This window comes from Electrophorus electricus, chromosome 13 (assembly GCF_041902795.1).
Source record: "Electrophorus electricus isolate QZ-2024a chromosome 13, ASM4190279v1, whole genome shotgun sequence".
Lineage (NCBI taxonomy): Eukaryota > Metazoa > Chordata > Actinopteri > Gymnotiformes > Gymnotidae > Electrophorus > Electrophorus electricus.
The window spans coordinates 17,676,673-17,696,203 of record NC_137509.1 but is presented as its reverse complement, the minus strand read 5'-3'; the positions used below and the strand labels follow the sequence as shown (position 1 = coordinate 17,696,203).

The 19,531-nt window shown below is 47.3% G+C and overlaps 1 protein-coding gene across 2 annotated transcripts; it reads left to right on the top strand.

The window, feature by feature from the left end:
• The first annotated feature begins 19 nt into the window (after window positions 1-19).
• Window positions 20-18,420, top strand: smarcd3b (SWI/SNF related BAF chromatin remodeling complex subunit D3b). 2 transcript variants are annotated; one of them, XM_027019396.3, is made up of 14 exons: window positions 21-297; window positions 5,825-6,030; window positions 8,315-8,404; window positions 9,740-9,782; window positions 11,007-11,129; window positions 11,339-11,461; window positions 12,538-12,633; window positions 13,489-13,590; window positions 13,777-13,938; window positions 14,072-14,169; window positions 14,317-14,452; window positions 14,582-14,704; window positions 15,124-15,225; window positions 15,555-18,420. In XM_027019396.3, exons 1-14 carry the CDS (start codon window positions 220-222, stop codon window positions 15,606-15,608), a joined length of 1,536 nt encoding a protein of 511 aa, XP_026875197.1. In that variant the 5' UTR covers window positions 21-219; the 3' UTR covers window positions 15,609-18,420. The 2 variants fall into 2 exon arrangements, with proteins under 2 accessions (XP_026875200.1, XP_026875197.1); XM_027019399.3 differs by lacking the exon at window positions 8,315-8,404 and having other exon boundaries at window positions 20-297.
• The last annotated feature ends 1,111 nt before the right edge of the window (window positions 18,421-19,531 follow it).

Genomic DNA, 19,531 nt, shown 5'->3' with positions numbered 1-19,531 from the left:
GCACGTTCCAAGTAGAGAGAGGGGGAGAACCGGAGAGAAGGAGAGTTAAAGAGAGCAGGGCAGAAAGCAAAAGGAAGTGTAGAGAGTGCAGGGGAGGGGGTAGCTGAGGAGGTGAACGGAGGGTGAAGAGGAAGAGAGGAGAGGGAAACACAAAAGAAAGAGGGGGAGCGAGAGGAGGAGAGGCAGCGCGAGGGAGTGGAGAGTGGAGCTGAAGGGGAAATGGCTTCAGAGGAGACGAGCGGAGGGGCGCGCAAAGCCACCAAGAGCAAACTCTTCGAGTTCCTCGTCCATGGAGTGGTGAGTACTGCGCGCGCGCGCGCGCGAGCGTGAGAACGCAGAGCCAGCCGTCTCCGCGCGCGCGCGTGTGCGATCGCCGGGAATGCCGCTCGCGTGAAGGTTATTTCCAGTCCTCCGGCTCGCGGCTCCACGCGGCTCGTTCTTTTTAAAGCGCGCGGGGAGAGGGCGAGCGAAAGGGAGGGAGGGAGGGAGGGAGGGAGGGTGAGCTCGCGGCGGCAGAAGGGGCCACGAGCGTGCGTCTGTGGAGAGAGAAGAAAGAGCAGCCCGCGCGCTGGTGCACGGGCAGAGGGATGCGGCTTTTCATTCAGAGCAGCGTTCCTTCATATCCAAAGCGAGCGGCGGATCGACGTTATTTTACCTGTGAATATCTGCATGAGTAGCATTTCAGTGTGTCCCTCACATTTAATGAGACGACTGATGGAAAGGTCCATGTTTTAAAAGACGTTCTATTGTGCCATGGCTTGTAACCGAAGTACTTTTTGTTTAGTTGAAAAGCAAGACTTTAATTCCACTGAAAATCGTATTTGTTTTAATGTTGCGTTTGCTGCCTTGCCCTTTATTCATCTAGCAGGTGAGGTCATTTATTTAGGATGGCTAGTGCTTTGTATAGGCAGGACTACATCATGTCAGTGCTGTCAAACCAAAGGTTGAGAAAAGATACTTCATCACTTGTTTGCGGGTGTGTAGACACAAATTGGTAGCCACAAATCATTTGGTCAGTTCTGAAGTCCAAAAAACACTGCTGGTTATCAATTATTACTACAATTTTAATTTGTCTTACAGAGGAAACAAAAAGCAACACAGGTTTGGACCTCATCAGTTTTGTTGTTGTTTTCTTTATTATTTTTTGTTTATTTTAAGTGAAAAACATTCAAACATTCATTTGCTCTCTTTTGGTTGGAGCTAGAATTCTGTCATTGCTAAGTCTTACTTAGGTATAATCAATAATATTGTCATTTTGCTGCTAAAGGCTTTTAGATAAGAGCTCCTAAGTTTCTAATTAAAATTCCAGTGATATGATGAGCCACAGCTTTTTGAACAGGAATAAACCTCTGGCCCAGAATGCAAACTAAAACCGGAGTACGTAGGTGCCAGGGGCTAAGAAGAGAGGCAAACAAAAAACTCAGTTTGGCTGATGAATGAAGGACGCGATGGTGCTATCTCTACAGACTCGTTAACCTGGACGAGGGGTTCCTTCTTCCTGACCAAACGTTTCTCGCTCCTCATTCTGGCTTCTCCGCATGCTTCACATGTTCTCGCCTTCCTCTCGGCTTGCTCCTCGTCTTCCTCCTTGTCCGCGTCATCTGTCTTGCCTTCTGCGGCCTAGAGCGCACCGGCTCGCCTGCCGTGCCCGTTACACCGGGCAAGCCTGCCCGGACAGAAGGCCGCCCGTCCACATTATCTTGACTTCACGCAACAAATATTTGGAGATGGAGAGAGAGCATGGAGGATCAGCCTTGCTCCCAAGGCGAGGAACGGAGCGTGCGGATCAAGGCTCATGGCAAAGCAGTGATGGGAACGTAATCAAAGCCCAGGAGGAAAGCTGAGGGAGTTGCCTGTTTTGTCTCAGTGGTCTCTCCTCGGCAAAATGTTTGATTTTCGACATGAAGTCCTTTTTCGTGAGACTTCAAAATTAGGTCAACAAACGGGCCTTGTGTTTTGGAAAATACACTGTTTGCACATCAGTGGTTGTGGTCTGGGTTGCGCTCATTACATCCACTTTAATGGGGTTTTGTTGTGTGTGTGTGTGTGTGTGTGTGTTTGTTTTTTTTTAAATATGAGACTTCTACCCCTGCTGGATTGTTTGGTTGTGGTTTCATGGTCTGGACGGAGTTGTGGTGCGGAGTCTTTTATCTCGAGTTTTAGTCATATCAGGCGGAGAGACTAGTTCACTCACGCTCTCTCTCCCCCTCAGAAAGTGCCGAAACACACAGAGCGCGTTGGTTAATGACACACTGGCCTTTACTGTTTAACCACGCGGATAAACACAGATGACCTAAGGGTCATTTCACTCAGGGGGTAGAGCTGGAGGGAGTCTGGACGCCCAGTGGTGTGACACACTGTGGGAATGCAGTGGGCATAGTCTACACACTGTTGGGATAACCATTAAGAATCACCTGTTGTTTTAATCGGATCGGTAATGAAGTTAGAGGCAATTTGCAAGTAATCATGTGCTCTAAATTAAGAAGTTTGTAGGCATTATCCTTTTTTTTAAGTTGGCTTCTTGATAATTCCGCAAATGATCATTTCATTGGCTTTTCCAAGGATTAAAGTTAATGTAGTGGCCAAAATTCACATTTTTGAAAAATGAGAGAACCAGAAGTCTGCTTTTTCTATTTCAAAATGTCACAATGCAACACGCTCTTAGAACAGCCCAACTTCGGCCCAAACGAAATTTGTCTCCGCCCCTTAACATTTGTTTTGTTTGTTCAGTTTGTTATTGGCGTGGAAAAAAAAAAAACAAACATGGCTGAACATCATTATTTTCCCCTCAGTGCTGATGAAGGCTCATGTGAAGAACCATCAGCTCAGCTGTCGGAGCACTCACGGAGACAGGAAGCTCAGCAGGAGGCGAGCGCGCGCTAGCAGGGGGACGTCATTTGTTGCCGGCCTTCGGCTCCTGTCAGGTGGAGCTGCTGATTGGCAGCTCAAATGTTGTCTGCGTCTCCCGGGAGACCAGATCCACGCTGTGGCTCAAATGGGCAAGTTAACAAGCAAAAAGTGAAGTGAGCACTGAAGTGATCAACCTCTTTGATCAGGTCCTCCTCAAATTGATTTGTAAGTACAGTTGGCACCACGAGAAGGACATTTTAGTTGTTTATCACTTATTTAAAAAAAAACAACAAAAAAAAAAAACAGCTCAGATTCCAGAGTTATTGGAATGTTTGTTTCCGTGGGAAACCGTGCCCAGGCCTGGATCATTTGGGCTATATTTATAGCTACTTACAGATACAAGAAGTTCTTCTATTCTTTTGATGGATCGTTTGCTACTGCATTACGGCATCACTTTCATTAAGGGCGGAAGCATTGCGTTGCCGCCGTGCTCAGTGCACTCGCCCAAAGGCGGACCACATTCCGATCCTCCGAGGAGTAACGATAATAATTGATACACACACGTACGCGCGCACACACACAGTGGGGAGCACTCAAGGTCAGTGTTCTTACCCTCCACATTGTGTGTGTGTGTGTGTGTGTGTGTGTGTGTGTGTGTGTGTGTGTGTGTGTGTGTGTGTGTGTGTGTGTGTGTGTGTGTGGATGACGAACCAAGGGAGAAAGTACATGTATGTGCATTTCCATGTGCACACGTGTGTATCTGCATTTCACATTTTGAGTGGATCACTCACTCTTGATAGAGGCTGTGGTGTATAACCTAGACTAAACTCATTGTCTGTAGTACGAGTTCATCAGGATCCTTCAATTTACCCATTCTCAGCTCTGTAATAAGCCCCTATGTGGCTAGCGTTATCTGACTGTGTGCGTTATGCTATGCGAGTGGGGTGTGTGTGTGTGAGAGAACCTGGCAGAAAGGCTGATATTTTTCTTCATCTAATTAGTTGGTGGTTTATTCCTATATGTGTGTATACACACACATATACATCCCCCCCCCCACCAGTAAATATGCCACGCCCCCATATAAACACCCTGCCCCCCATTCATATCCATACGAGATGGAAACCAAACCGTCGCGGCAGTGACCAGCGGCACCGCCAGAGAGAGCGCACAGCTGTTCATGAAAGATGAGTGACAGCAGCACCTGCCAGGCAACCAGGCAGAACAAGAGCAGAACCGCCAGAAAAACAAAGCGCGCGCCACCGGCCCTCGTCGTCCTCTGCCGGGAAGCCCTCGCTGTCTGATGCAAACCTGGGCCCGCGAAGGCCTTTACACGCAGAGGATTGCTGTAGTGACACGGCGGCGCAGTCTCTCTGAAACATCCTGCAGGAATATTCCAGTGTTTTCAAGTTGAATCTTTCTCAGAAGCTTCTCTGCAGGCACGTTTTATTTATGACTATTTATGCTTACAGGGGGATGAGTCAAAATTGTCGTATTTGATACAGTCAGCCATGCGGAAGAGCTAGTAAGTGTCGCCGTCTGCGTGCGTGGTTGGAGCTTTGTGACCACCACAGTCCTGTTAAATATGTCTGAGGCACTGTAAGACCAGGTCCCGCTCGTTTCACTTTAAGTGCGTTGTGGCGTATCCGCCGGACACCGCCACGTCTCCCCTGGTGCAGTCTGCTTCGGCTCCTCCCTGTCCCATTAGTCCTAGTTTCGCTGCGGTGAGGTCTCCAAGCCCACACGCGTACACACACTGCATGCGCGCGCACCAGCAGGCCGTGATGTGTGGGAGCATGTGCTGACCTTAACGTCAAGTCATTACATCAACCACCGCCCTGGGCCAACATCGGGAGATAAGAGGAGGCTCTCACACGTTCACGGCGTGTTCATATTCTCCAGCGGGTTAACAGGGGAACGCTTCCTGCATAGCTAAATAGAACACGTCTTTCTCACTTTAAGGCCACTGGGTGAAAGCAATAGTCCTTAGCGTCACCGTGCCAACGCGGCGTTGCGAAGGACAGCAAGGCGTGCGAGGAAGGGCGAGTTTGTGCCGGAGGTGCTGATGGAAATGCGAGGCTCTCTGAAAATCACTGAAATCACTCACGAGACCTTGAAATCAGTGAGGGAGCTGGGAGGAGATTTCAAAAGCCTTCTGAGGTCTTGTTATTTTTTTACATATATTGCTCTAGAAAAGCATATGGCTACAGGGCACTGGCTGGAGCTTCTTTGTCGCACGTTTTTCTCACGTTCTGCTTCACACCGTCACACCCAGACCCACAGCCGCCAGTCGAGACAGCTAGAATCAAGGCTTCGCCTTAGATGAATCTAGTTTTTTGTTTGAACTGTTCAGTACAGTATATTTTTGTTGTTGTTTGATTTGTCTTGGGATTTAAAAAATTCTTGGTTGCTTTTATTTGGAAAACATGAAGCTGTGTGACGAAGCACTGATCTTGACCTTCCGCCCAACTTTGTCCAATCACACTCAGCACACGATCTTGCTCAGCTTATCCTGCGCTCGCAAACTTCTGGAACCACAAAATCAGCCGAGCAAATCGAGATCCCCACTTACGGCTGCTGCTTCTCACGCACACCACATGCAAACAACCGCCCACACAAACCAGCTGTTGCTAGCGGAGTGACTGACGCAGGTGCTAAGACCCTTTTGTCGAGTCATTTGGGCTTCATTGATTCAGCTGGCCGGGAGGACACAACTCCTCTTTTTTTGTTGTTGTTTTACACACTCGTCTCTGATCCAGGGTCAGTGCGGGTGTGTCGATTATTGCTATGGGCCTCAATCACTCCTGCAGACCTACTCCAAAGTCTTGGTGGCACACCTGCTGCCGCAGGAGAATTTAATGAGACTTATTTGCGCACAGCACGATCGTTTAGCTCGGCTTCCTTTTTGTGAGTAATAAAGGGAGCATAACGGCGTCATCGAGATTCATGTTTTATTCTCCTTCCATTATCTCTCCAGCGTCCCGGGATGCCATCAGGAGCGAGGATGCCCCATCAGGGGGCACCGATGGGACCTCCTGGGCCTCCATATGGAGGAAGCCCTGCTGTCCGGCCCGGACTGACCAATCCCGCGATGGAGGCCAACCGCAAGCGGCCGGTCCCCTCCCAGCAACAGCTTCCGCAGCAGCAGCAGCAGCAGCAAGCAGTACAGAACAGGAACAGGAAGTGAGTGTCCTAAGCCCCACCCACAGCCACAACAAGGACTTGATCGACGTTACTATGACGACCAAAACACGGTTGTAGCCACACCTAGAGCCTTGAACCTATTATGAACGCTGCAGCTCAGAGGCTGTTACCAAGACAACAGACAAGTGAGCGGTTACCATGGTAACGGCCTGGGGCTGTTAACCGTGACTGCAGGCGTTAGTCAGTGAAGGCATTTTGAATGCACTTGTGGGTGTCTGGACAGTTGAACTGGGAATGACTGTGCAGTCTGAGACTCGCTCATTAGTGCCTGAAGTTCTCGTAACAGTAACCTGGCTTTAAGAGCTCCCAGTGCAGCCCGGGCCACATTATAAGCGCAAACCCATCCGAGTGCACCGGAGATGGTCTGGTGGTAAAGCGACGCCGTGTATGAGACCAGCAGGATTCACGTGTGTGATGGGTACAGGGCCCCAGTGGCCTTTAGCGATGAGGGACGGCACACAGCGGAAAGTCCGCTTCCTGTTAGGGGAAAACCGCCAGAATTTATTTCAGGGAGCATGTTAAAGGAAATCCACACCAAACCAAAAAAGTATAACTGTATAAAACAGTACAAAAACAATTAAGACAAAACATGATAAACAGTGCCACGGCGTACCCTTGTAAAGTAGTTATAGAATTCTCAGATACTGACGTTTCAGTTGCATGGCTTCACAAGCACTAAGCAATACATTCTGAAGCCTCCTTTTACCTCAGTTTAAAAAGGCTTGACGTTCCTCAAGATATCACCACAACCACTCACCATAAATCAGGAATCGTCCCCCAGAGTGGTGGCAACATACAGAGTGATCCTTTATAAATGTCTCTGTTTCGTGAAATTTGTTCTCAAGGTTAAAAATGGCAAGGTTAAAAAAAAAAAAAGATCTCTTACTTGTATGGTGGACGGTGATGGTTGGGGAAGGAATTAGCGGTTCTGAAATAGGATGTGATGGAGCACGGGGGCAGGGACTACTTCCCTTTGAGAAGTGCTGGGGTGAGAATGCAGGCTGCCCTCAAAATCACATTCCCTTTAAGACATGGAAGATCCACATTCCCTTTAAGAAATCAACTGTGTTCACTAAAAAGAACTCAGGGCTGAGAGAGAAAGCGAGAGGGTTTTGAAGGGTTTTATGGCCAAGTTTGTGGAGCCTGTGAGTGTTGATCTATACAAGAAGTATCAGTATTATATGTTTGCAGTACGATTATTTTCTGGGTATTTTTTGATTACAAAATGATTTTTCATCTCAGGAAATGTTTTATGATTGTCATTAGGAACGCAATACGTTTGTTGACTACAGCAAGCGGACTCAAACTATTATTTAATAAACGAAGCAAAGGAAATATTTTCAGAGTACACTCTCAAAAAGTGGTGGGGACATGTCTTCAGCAGCCCTAGCAGAGATGACGCCTATGGCGTGGAGTCCTGCAGTATGGACGCTGTTGTATTGTGGGTAGTGCTGTAGAGTCTATAGATTAGTTAATATTGTAGCGTGGGGAGTACTGTAGTTGTGTGTGTGTGTGTGTGTGTGTACTGTCGTTTGGGGAGTACTGTGTTTTCTGCTCTTTTTGTGAAACTGTCTCGCTGTTATATTGTTACAGTGTAATTCTAAAATACGGTGTGACTGCCGCTGTGTTTATCTGTGTCTGGAATGGCTCTGTTTCTCCTTCTCTCTGTCTGCCTCTCAGTCACCCACCTGCTCTGATTGCCTCACGCTCAAGGTCTTTGGGTATAATATGACCTCCACGTCAGTAGGACCTGTCCCACGTCTCCCTCCTCGCGCCCAGTCGGTCACGGCAAGGGGTCGGCCTGTGACCCGTAGGCGTAGAAGCGTGCGTGTGTGTTTGGGTCTATTACCCATAGTTCTCCATCTTGGAGTACCTGTACATCACTCTCCGGGTATATTGGCCCCACCTCACTGATCCTGAACCTGGTGTGAGTGCTGTTGCTTTCCCCATCATACTACAGCGTTCGGGTGTCCGGTAGCGTTATGTCAAAACCGTAACGTCTGTTACACCAGAAGGAGATCAAAGAGGAGACGAAACCAAGCAAAAGAGGCTAGACATTTATGGGGGTTTGTTTGTTTGTTTGTTTGTTTGTTTTTTAACAAGTGTGTGCTCGTGTCAAATTTTGTTCATCTGTTGGACATCGCAATCATCGCACACAAATAAACTCAATTCTACACACTTTCACACACGTTCTCAAAAAGGAAAACGTATGAAAACTCGGTGCTGTCTAATCAAGAACCATTCAAATCCCATCGACTCATAGGAAACCTGTGGGATTTCCTGGAGCCAGTGAGATGCCAGGGAGGCAGATGGACATGAGAGAGGCCCAATCAGATCCCACGCTTGGATCAAAGTAGGAGTTTATTCTGCTGCATGGTAGATTCTCATGCGTTTTGACACCACCCCTGCCTCAGGCCTTGCCCTTAACAAGCATTTTGTGGTATTTGGTGTGAAAACGATCAGAACTCACAAATAACTACATATGTTCAGTTCAGTCAAAGAAGATTTTTCAACACCTAGGTGTATTAAAGGTGTTATAACTTCAGACACATTTGATCATTGTCTCTTCCTCCTTGTTCTTGTGTCAAAGGCTGTTGAAGCATGGGCGTGCATGATACATACTGCTGCATGGCATTATGGGAGAGAACATGATCTGTTAAGTAAGTTCTAACATGCTATTGTTGCAAAATGGGGTATCCAGTGGGGTTTGATGAATTCGACCACGCCCCCTTAGTTACCCCGCCAGTGACAGCATTGAGTCTGTGTGCCTCTCGGTCAGTCCCTTTAAATGACTTCACATGACTTTAAAGATATAAGGATCTTTTGAAGAGTCATAAGTGCCTCTCTGACTCAGGCTACACACTATGGACAAAATATTGCAACTGTAGTGTACAATGCAATATATATGGATGACCCGTGTTACTTAGACCGAAATGATTTGCATTTGAATGCCGTAACTTGCCTCCATATCTGGAAGCTCAGAGGCGTGCACGCGGGTGGGCGTGTGTTGCGATCGTGCGCGTGTGCGGGTTTGTGCACGTGTAGGCACGCATGCTTGCGAGTGCTCTATCAGGCCAGATATGCTTTGATGTCTCCCATGTTCTTGTACTAATCGAAGTGGATATCTCCTCACTCTGAGCGAGCGAGCGAGCACCTAGACACAATGAGGGACGCGTCTGAAAGGGCAGCCCAGGGTTAGGCGAAAGGTTCCCGCGCGGAGCCGAGACGCACAAAGCCAAGAAGAGCACAAGAAGTTCCCAAGAAGAGCGTCATCGCCGGCGTGATTCTCTGCTTCCTGGAAGAATAAAATGCGCGGACGCCAATTAAAAAAAGAGAAAAGAAAGTGATGAGCACAAGCAGACCTCTAATTCCTGTATGGACGAGCTCTGCGTGCCAGGTCCCATGATGCGAAGCTGTGGGTGGCACTCTACTACCCGTTTCTCTGCCCATGTTGGCGGGCACCATCTGGGCTTGAATCACTAAAACTCTCTTTCACACACACACAAAAACAAACGCACGCGTGTGCGCCCACCCACACACACACACACACACACACACACATCCTGGACCAGCCCCAGAATTTTAGCAGATGTCCCGGGTGCTACACTATCGGTCTCCATAGTAACATTGCTTCTTTTCCCCCTCATTCTCTCTCTCTCTGTCTCTTCTTCTTCACTCCTTTCTGCAGCACCAAGAGGAGGAAAATGGCCGATAAGATCCTTCCACAAAGGGTGAGTGGCAAATCTTGCCGATTTGTGGGTTTGATTAGTGTGCGCGTGTGTGTTTGCTTGCTTGTATACGCGAGTGTGCTTGTGCGCGGCCACACACAGATCAGCGACTGTGTCTTTGCATTATTTTGCTCGTGGCCTGTCAGACAGACACCACCCTGCGTGCAACCTGCCCCCAAGCCAGAAGGGGGACCGGAATACCCCCACAGATATTTGCGTCGTGTTTTCTGAACGCCGTTCAGAGTTTTTGGGGACGGACTGTTTGCACGTTGACGCTTGTGTTCAGGGCTGACAGGTGGGCTTCCACAGGTGTATATGGAGCTATATCCCAACCACGATGGTGCAGGTAGACGAGCCTCAGGTGTCGCCGGTCGAGTTCAGCATTGGATTCCAGTGACTGAACGTTTTAGTGATTTGAGGGGGGTTTTTTTGTTTTTTTTTAAAGGTCCTTTTTATCGTGTGTGCCACTCATGGGTCATGAGATGTGATAACCTGTGTGTGTGTGTGTGTATATGCACATTTTGGAACAGGGGTCACGGGTGTGTATCTTAGTCATTGCAGTCTGTCAGTTAGTGCGTGGGTGTTTTTATCAGACCTGGGTAGATACGACTGAAACAGAGACGCTGGTCACATTACTCAGGGACTGAACTCTGTGTCTACCAAACCTTCTGCAGTGCTGAGAGAGAACGATATTGGTGCAGTATTGGAATCTGTGAGTGTGTGCCCATTATGGAGTGAAGCTTTTGGCACACATGTTCCTCAGCCATCTGTGTGTGTGCATGATAATGTAGCACTGGACGGGTTGCTATGAATTCTTGGCAGATAGCGTAGACGTGCTCACACACACACACACACACACACATATGATGCACAAAATACCATCAAATACCATCGGTGGGGTAGTTTTAATATCAGACAGACATTGTGAATATATTGACATGCAGACAAATAAGGCGTTTGCACGTGCACTCACACACCCCCACAAATAAGTGCAATGGGCAACACTGGCTTTTAAAGAAGACTTTAAATCCTGCGTTGCTGTATTGGCTTCTTAGAATTTGCAAAGCACAGACGTGAGACATTTCCAGACAGCTCTACTGGACTATAGTATTATAATGAATGTCTTAAAGTTCTTACCAGTTCTACCTCTGCTCCTGCTAGCTATATGTTGACGATGTTGAAGAGCATGGTGTGATCACAATGTTTGCCCTTCCTCCCCGTGCTTAGATTCGTGAGCTAGTCCCAGAGTCCCAGGCTTACATGGACCTGCTGGCATTTGAGCGCAAACTGGACCAAACCATAATGCGCAAACGGGTAGACATCCAGGAGGCACTAAAAAGACCCATGAAGGTTAGTATAACCACTGTCACGTGACATGTCATTGCAGTTAAGTTCTTCTTCTGATGGTATTTGCTTTAAGCGTGAAAAACCACATCTCATGAGGGTTCGCCGAGCCTTACTAGGTTTCTGTGAAGAGGGGTTTGAGGCACGGCGTGGAGACCACGCCAGCCGGCTGGATGAAGGAAGTTTGCTCCTAATTTTTAATCTGTCCCTCTCAGCAAAAGCGTAAACTGCGGCTCTACATCTCCAACACCTTTAACCCAGCCAAGGCCGATGCCGAGGACTCCGATGGCAGCATTGCATCCTGGGAGCTCCGGGTGGAGGGCAAGTTGCTTGATGATGTGAGTCAGCTGTCGCACGTAACAGATGAACGTTCCCTTCTGCACTCTGTTCGTAGGTGCCACACACACACACACACACACACAGAGGACTGTGTCTGGTGACGTAGGAATAGGTGATATGATAAGTGAGCTGCAGTGTTAATGTTAATTAAACCTCTGAGGCCTAACACATGAGCAGAGATGTACTAAAACACACAGTAAGACTGCAGTAATTAAACTGGAATATATAAAACTCCACACCAAGAACTATATATTAATTACAACAGCAAAAAATGCCTCTTGATCCCAGAGGGCTGCCCTATAGAATTCTGTTATTTTATTATCTGCTTATTCTGACATTTCCGGCGACGTCCCATCATTTTAATTAATCCGTAAGACTTTGAGGTTTCTTTTTCTGTTTATGGCTCACTGAGCGCATGTAACAGGAGGCAGCTCGTTTTCATTTTTAAGCCCCCGTGCAAGCGTGCGCAAAGCAGAGGTGTACTGGCAGCTCTTCAGGCCAGCTGCAGCAGCACCGGCGTCTTTGTCTGGGTGACCTCATAGCCTCCGCATGGTAGCCATGTGTGTTTTAGAGCGCCGAGGTTAAAATTACTCACCAAGGCACCACGTTGCGCCAGCATGCTCCACTTAACAATGAGGTCATTTCCTCCACCCCCTGCGCAAACATTAGCGTTCTTTGACTCCTCTGACTTTCATTCTTTCCGCTCGCGCGCGACTCTTTGGAGCGTGCTCTACTTTCGGCCGGCACGCCACTTGGTCTCGGGGAACGCTGCAGAGGTTGCCCGCTTTGCTCGGCCGGCCGAAGCCAAAAGCGATGAGCTCCACGTGCACAAAGCGACCAAAAGCTTTGCCCTAAAGCCCGGGAGCCACACCAGTGGAAACGGGCTCACCGGAGACCGCTTTATGCTGTAGCGCTGCTCTCCGCGTTTTGGATGGAACTGTACCTTCCATAGCAACCATTGCCTTAAGCCAGGTTTTGTGTTGGAGCTCTGTGGCTTGGGGAAAACTGTGAGTGTTGACCTACACACAGCTGGCCAGTACACCTATTCATGTGTTCTCTTCTCTGTGCTTCTCAGCCAGGAAAGGTGAAAAGGAAGTTCTCCTCCTTCTTCAAAAGCCTGGTGATCGAGCTGGACAAGGACCTATATGGGCCAGACAACCACCTGGTGGAGGTGGGTGATCAGAACTCCGATGGTGCTCCAGCGCAGTGTACCTGGCTACCTGATGTCAGAAGAAGCTACGCTATTCTTCGCTAAAAGTCCATATAAAAATGCACGAACAAATCCACATAGAAAAATACCCTGCTCTCTCCCAGACAAAAGGGTTTATGTTGGATTGTGGGAAAATTGCACGTTATGTCCACTTGCATATGCTGTTGCGGCGCTGTAATGGAGACTGGCCCGAGCGTGTTCGTAGGCCAGCGCTCATGGGAGAGGAGGAGAGCTTTCAGGATCGCAGACGTTGAACCGGGCCAATCGCTGCAGAGCGGGCTCCCCACTCCACACGTCTTGTGGATAAGTGCCCTAAACGATCATCTACCAGACGTGTCAAGGTTAAGCAGTTCTTTGAGCAAGCAGAGTTGCATTGAAGCAGGGGTTTGAAGTGGACGCGGTCCTTATTACTGCACGCGGGTGGCGTTTGATTCACCAGCGGCGTGAAGTAGCCCCTATAGAGCAGTTTTTGCTTTTGAGAATTGTTTTTTTAATTGGGAGCGTGACGGGGTCCTGTCAACTCCTGAAGCACTGTGGGGAATAGCCTATGGCCAAAGGTTACATGAATATTTTGATAGTTTCTTCATGTTTTGAAATATGTGAAACGCCACAAAAAAAAAAAACCTTTCGTGGCTTTTCATATATTTTATATTGAAAATAAATAACGTCTCGACCCATCAGACCTGTTGTGAATGTGCTGTGTGAACGTCGCTGATTTTAAACCTGTTTTCATACACAGGTTTTGTAGCATTTGCACCGGGGGTAAAGGCCTTCTTTGTGTGTGTTTTTTAAACGCTTTATTTCTACTTTTCTTAGTGGCATCGCACGGCCACTACACAGGAGACTGATGGCTTCCAGGTGAAGAGGCCAGGTGATGTTAATGTGCGCTGCACTTTGCTGTTGATGCTGGACTACCAGGTGAGGGCGCCAGAGTGCAGCTCAGCCACTGCTGAAGTGTCAGTTTGCGTTAAAGTTGCCTATCAGCGTGTCCTCTGCTCTTGATTCGCTCTTTAGTATTGTAGACATTGACAGTAACTGATGGTCTCAATGTGTAGTTCGGTACATGTCGCCACATTTCCCCATAAACGATCACTCTGTGTGCAGCCGCCCCAGTTTAAGCTGGACCCCCGGCTCGCCCGTCTGCTGGGTATCCACACGCAGACCCGCTCCTGCATCATCCAGGCCCTGTGGCAGTACGTCAAGACCAACAAGCTGCAGGACTCCCACGACAAGGAATACATCAACTGCGACAAGTATTTCCAGCAGGTAAAGAGCTGAGCTCCCCCTCCGACCCGCCGCACCGCACAAAACGTCAGACCCAGAATTTTTGCCAGTCGGTTAGTTTGAACCACTGACATCCCGGTGTCCACGCCGCTAATGGAAACGCGCTCCGTCTCAGATTTTCGACTGCCCTCGGCTCAAGTTTTCCGAGATCCCTCAGCGCCTCACCAACCTGCTGCTGCCCCCGGACCCCATCGTCATCAATCACGTCATAAGGTCAGAGGGCACTTGTGTAAAGCCCCCTGTCTGGGCTCTGGCGTATTCTAGTGTACCCCTATCCGTCGCAGATACATACAAATTTTAACTGTGTCCACTCAGCCAGTGCTGTATGGTAAATATGTCCCATCATCCTGGTGTGTGTAGCGTGGACCCAAACGATCAGAAGAAAACAGCTTGCTACGACATAGATGTGGAAGTGGAGGATCCACTCAAAGCCCAGATGAGCAACTTCCTACTCTCAACAGCTAATCAGCAGGAGATCGCCTCCCTTGACAATAAGGTACGACAGGTTCCCCGTAGACACCTTTCAATGCCTGCTGGAAAACTGCTTCCATAGGTGTTCCGCACTCGTGCACGGCATCAGCTCTTGAGTATGGAAGTACATGTTGTTTTTCTAAACGTGTTGCAGATCCATGAGACCATCGAGTCCATCAACCAGCTGAAGATTCAGAGAGACTTCATGCTCAGTTTCTCCAGAGACCCTAAAGGCTATATCCAGGACTGGCTGAAATCTCAGAGCAGAGATCTCAGGGTTAGTCTAAGTCAGTGGTTCCCAAAGTGGAGGGGTGCACCCCCTAGGGGGGCACGGAGCTATCGCAGGAGGGACGCAGCAACGCAAACGAAGCAAAAATGTTATCTTATCTACAAAGGCGGGAGCATTGCAGACAAGCTTTGGGAACCACTGGTCTAACTCCTCCCACTCTACACCAGCTCCAGCAGTCGATTGCTGTTATTACACCATCAACACTGTCTACACTGTCTACACAATGGTGAACCTCCAAATATGTGTTAATTAGCGTGTATATTTAGGGATGGGCTCTAAACATAAAAACTGTGTCTAGTTTTATTGTCAACATGTGCTTTTAAAATGAAAATCTCTCATGCTTTTTGATCAAGAGTAACAGCACAGATCCGAGATTTTGGTCCATTTGCATTTTGCTTGGTTTTCAGCTGATGACGGATGTCATCGGGAACCCGGACGAAGAGAGGAGGGCCGAGTTTTACTACCAGCCCTGGTCTCAGGAGGCAGTCAGCCGTTACTTCTACTGCAAGGTGAGGCGGGATGGCTTCTACTGGAAAACCAAGGCCTGTGTTCCTTCAGGCACGCCAGGCGCGATCGAGAGTGCTAGAACATGGGAACCCGTGTCCGCCAGTCTATTTTATTGCATGCAAAAGAAAATCTGAAAAACATCTGAGCTCATTGTTCAGTCTGAGCGGTTTGATTCAAACAACCCCCACGGCAGTGCACTCACATCCTGCAATATTTAATCCAAGATCCAGGCAGTTTGTGAGGGAGGCAGGCTTGTTTTTCCTTACTGCCTTGTTTCATCATTCTTCGCTCCCTAAAGACACATAAATTGCACACTCTCGCCCTCCCTCAGATCCAGCAGAGAAGGCAGGAGCTGGAGCAGGCACTGGCCTTGAGGAACACCTAAGACTGCACCTACAACGCCTGCTGCCTCTCCGACACGCCCTCTACAGCCTGAGCCACACAGATGTCCATTAGCCGTGTGTGTGCGTGTTGGGGCGGATGGTTCCATTCCAAAGGCCCCTAGCACTTGTTCTCCTCAGCCAATCAGGGTGCTCGGCCCCGGCTTTTACATTAGACTATCATGATGGCACCTAACAACCCAGTGGTAAAATGTTTCCTCAAGTTCAATCTGAACCATCAACACCCAATAACAGTAATGGACTGTTCTGTTGATGTTCTATTTTTAAAATTTCTCTTAGCCCAAAAATCAGCAGTCTTTGTTCTATACACCAATTTCCCTTTGCAGGTCAAATTGATTTTGTTTAAGTACATTTCCTAAACATTAAGTCATTTGAGCTGTTTGAGTTTGAGATATAATCAGTGTTATGGGCACAAGTGTCACTTCAGGAGGGTCATGTTCTGGGTTTATCACGATGTGTGGTGTCTACTGTCGTAAGTATTCTGTGGCATACTGCTCTGTGATTGAGTTTCATTTCTCCAGAGCTTGGCTATGCCACTTCAGTAGTGCGCATATATGAAGTATATTAATCCAAGCTGTTGGCCAGCAAGGGACGTGAAGTGGCCTGTGGTATTTAAACACTGTTCTGCCATCATTAGCACGTACTGAGGGTGTTGGATGAAGGTGTTGTGAAAATTTGGGGCACATATGAGAAAAAAAGAAGTCCTGTCCTTTTGAGGCAATAGTGCGGTGATTTCATAAAACAGTGTGACTCAGTGTTGCTCATAAGGCTTAGGAACAGTCCATTTGTATAAAGGTCAAAATTGTGTAAATATTGGGACACGGTTTTATTGGTTGTCTCTCTAGTTATCTGTAAAACGTTTTTGAATGTGTTCCTGTGCCCCTGCTTGCTAGAACCCAAAACAAGGATGAATGGGCTTTATGAACAACACTGGTGTCAAAGTCTGTTTCTGGCCTGGATTTGATGGTCCTGTTTTCATTTTCGATATCTACCAAAGGTCTCCAAGGCTTAGGTTTGAAGTATTTATTGATTAATTTCATAACAAAGGGCACGAGCTAGTCCTTAGAGCTGAATATGTAGAAAGTAGAAAACAAAATATGTTTAGTTTGTAATGGGGGGCAAAAACACCTCAGCAAAAGCAACACAACTTTGAAACCTTTTGCACTAAGTTGTTCACCGTGAGTCAGTCGTAAACATCTTCATTGTTAACTGTCGAATGAAACAATGGAAAGAGTTAACTGTTCCTACAGTTGGCACGTATTGCTGTTGTAATGAAGTGTAGTTCTGCGTCCTCATTGGCTGTGTGTGTTGGTTATCAGAACCTTACCACATCGTAGTTGTCAGGTAGAGGGTGACTTAACAGCAACCAGGTATATCATCGGATGTCATCCAAAGCCAGAGATCTATGAATCAAATATCTCCTCGTGGGAGGAGAGGTATGTTCAGATGTTTTGGGGAACCCCAGTGGAAATGTTTGCCCTGAGGGTATTTTTCATTTTTTAAGACCTACGCATGCTGCATGGACAGATTTTTATACTTTCATACAAGGATGCTAAAAAGCCCTTCTGACTGAGAGGGAGAAGATCAGAGGAGCACTGACCCCTGGTGACTGGGTCAAACCTACAAATGGACAAGATTTCCTTTTGGGTTATCTACTGGCTTTCTGTTTGTTTGTTTGTTTGTTTGTTTGTTTGTTTGTTTTTGTTTGTTTTTTAAGTCTTCTGTATTGATGTTTTGTCTTTATAAAAGACGTAGTGATTTTAGTATGAAAATAGAAGCACACAGTGGATTTCCACCAGGACACGCACTGTTGCCGTCTCATTCATCAAGACTCGAGCACCCCCTACTGGACACCATGAGTACAGCAGCCACCGCATCACAGACCACTCTGGAACCTGTGGGGTAGTTGCTTCAGTATCAGCAACACTTTGGACTGTGAAACTTTTAGCCTGTTCGGTTCTTGCTCTTGTCTTTGTGGCTTTGCGTGGCAACGTCAGTAATCCTCTGTGTTAGTTTAGCGGAGTCACCGTGACGACCGCCTTGGGCTCTGAGTGGAAGTCATCCTCCTGCCCCAGCTCACGTTTCCATGGTGACTCTTCCTAACCAATACGGATAAAACAGGGAACTCACATCTGCATTAAAAGGCAACTTCCACCAGCAGTGCGCCAGTCAGGTCTAGAGCGCTTAATTTGTGACCTATTTCTTAATACCGACAAAGGAAAGATTGATCTCATCGCGTCGGGCCATTTGTACGCAATGGGTGTGCATAAAGTATTGAGTTTTCTAGTCCTTGTCAATGAATGTTTTGTTTTCTTAAACCCAGTGTTTCCTACGGTCCACTATGATTGCCTTTCTCACGGGTACGGTTGTACATTTGCTGCATCACCTTGTTCCACTTTCAGCGGAGGAAGTAGTACGAGAGAACCATGGCTGTGGTCAGAGGCCCGGCGTGCGTGTAAATAAACGAGCGCTCGCCAAAGTTTGCTAAAGAGACCCGTTTCTGAGGCTGTTGTGTTTTATTCGAATGCGTGTGAAAAGACTAAGTGAGACGATACAACTAAAACTCCATATCGCTCAGCCAAAAAAGCCACAATATACTTCATATATAAAGTAGCATGTTGATACCAGAGTGCACTTGAAAACATGGGTATTAACTGTGTGTGGTACATCTGTGGTACTTTAATATTGTATTCTTTCCTTCGTAAGACGTTTTGTTTAAAAATCAAGAAAAAACATGTTCACTGTTACATTACAAAGATATTTGTCCACTGTCACTGAGTAAAGGGCAAGATCTCTCTTAATGGTCCATGTCCCATTATTAGGGATAATTTTTTCACCAACGTTCAGTGTCATCCAGTCTATGCAAAGTGCACGCAGAATTGTTGAATTTTCCACTGTTTCACATTTTCAGATGCCAGGACAGATTTATTAAATCTTCCACAACAAATGCAGTTAGCTCGGATTGACGGACACCACTGTGGGCTAACAGTGTCTTTTTGTCACGTACTGGTTCGTGTGCGCTCTGGAACAGATGGCCCCTTGTCTCCGGCCGCGGAGGACGCAGGTGTCTGACCCCATCAGCTCCATGAAGGGAGTCCTCTGACTCCCGCTGACCGCCCCGCTCCGCCTCCTGAGCCTTAACTTGTCTGCTTCTAGCTCGGTCTTACTTATTCCTAGTCCTGCTGTGACATCTCCCCAGTCCCGTTTAACGGGCCGCCTCTGAACGAAGCTGCACACGGAACATCTGAGGTTTAAACCAGCAGTGAGGAAACTAGGAGGTTTAGCTAATATTGGGGGGAATTTAGTAAGTACATGATCAAAGTAACTTTTCTCATCAGGATTAAAAATTCACTGTAAATGTTATACAACTTGTACAAACTATTTTTATTTATTTTTTTGGATGGAGATAAATAAAAAAACCAAAAAAATTACTTTGGCAAAAAAGTGAATACAGGAAAAGGTGGTGGAACAAAACTACATAGTAATATTAAATGCAAGGGGTCGAGATGGTTATGAGGTAAATAAAAAACAAAAACACACACCCTTCACATTAACAGCTAATACCATGTCTGGCAGCAATGAGGCCGATGCAAAAAAAACCTTTTTTTTTTTTTTTTTACTGGAACTGACGGGGGTATTCACTGACCACATGAATCACACAGATCATAGTTAAAGAACGCCCAATTTTGCAATGCCTGAACCACGAGATGTTTGCACCTGGCTGTGAGAGACAGACTTGCTGACTCTGTGAAAGTGTCAGAGAAGAGGGAGCAGAAATTTCTCACATTCCATTCTTGATGGAAAGTTGGCAGACTGAACAGGAATCTCTCAACTACACCTCTGAACTTTACAGATCATCGCTCGGGACTCAGAGACAAATCCTGCAGGACACATGGCCTGGGACAAG

Bases quoted from the DNA above. Each gene is read 5' to 3' on its own strand.
- smarcd3b (XM_027019396.3), top strand. From the start codon at position 220: ATGGCTTCAGAGGAGACGAGCGGAGGGGCGCGCAAAGCCACCAAGAGC. The intron at 298-5,824 runs GTGAGTACTGCG...TTATCTCTCCAG, and splicing joins AGTTCCTCGTCCATGGAGTG to CGTCCCGGGATGCCATCAGG. The intron at 6,031-8,314 runs GTGAGTGTCCTA...ATCGACTCATAG, and splicing joins GTACAGAACAGGAACAGGAA to GAAACCTGTGGGATTTCCTG.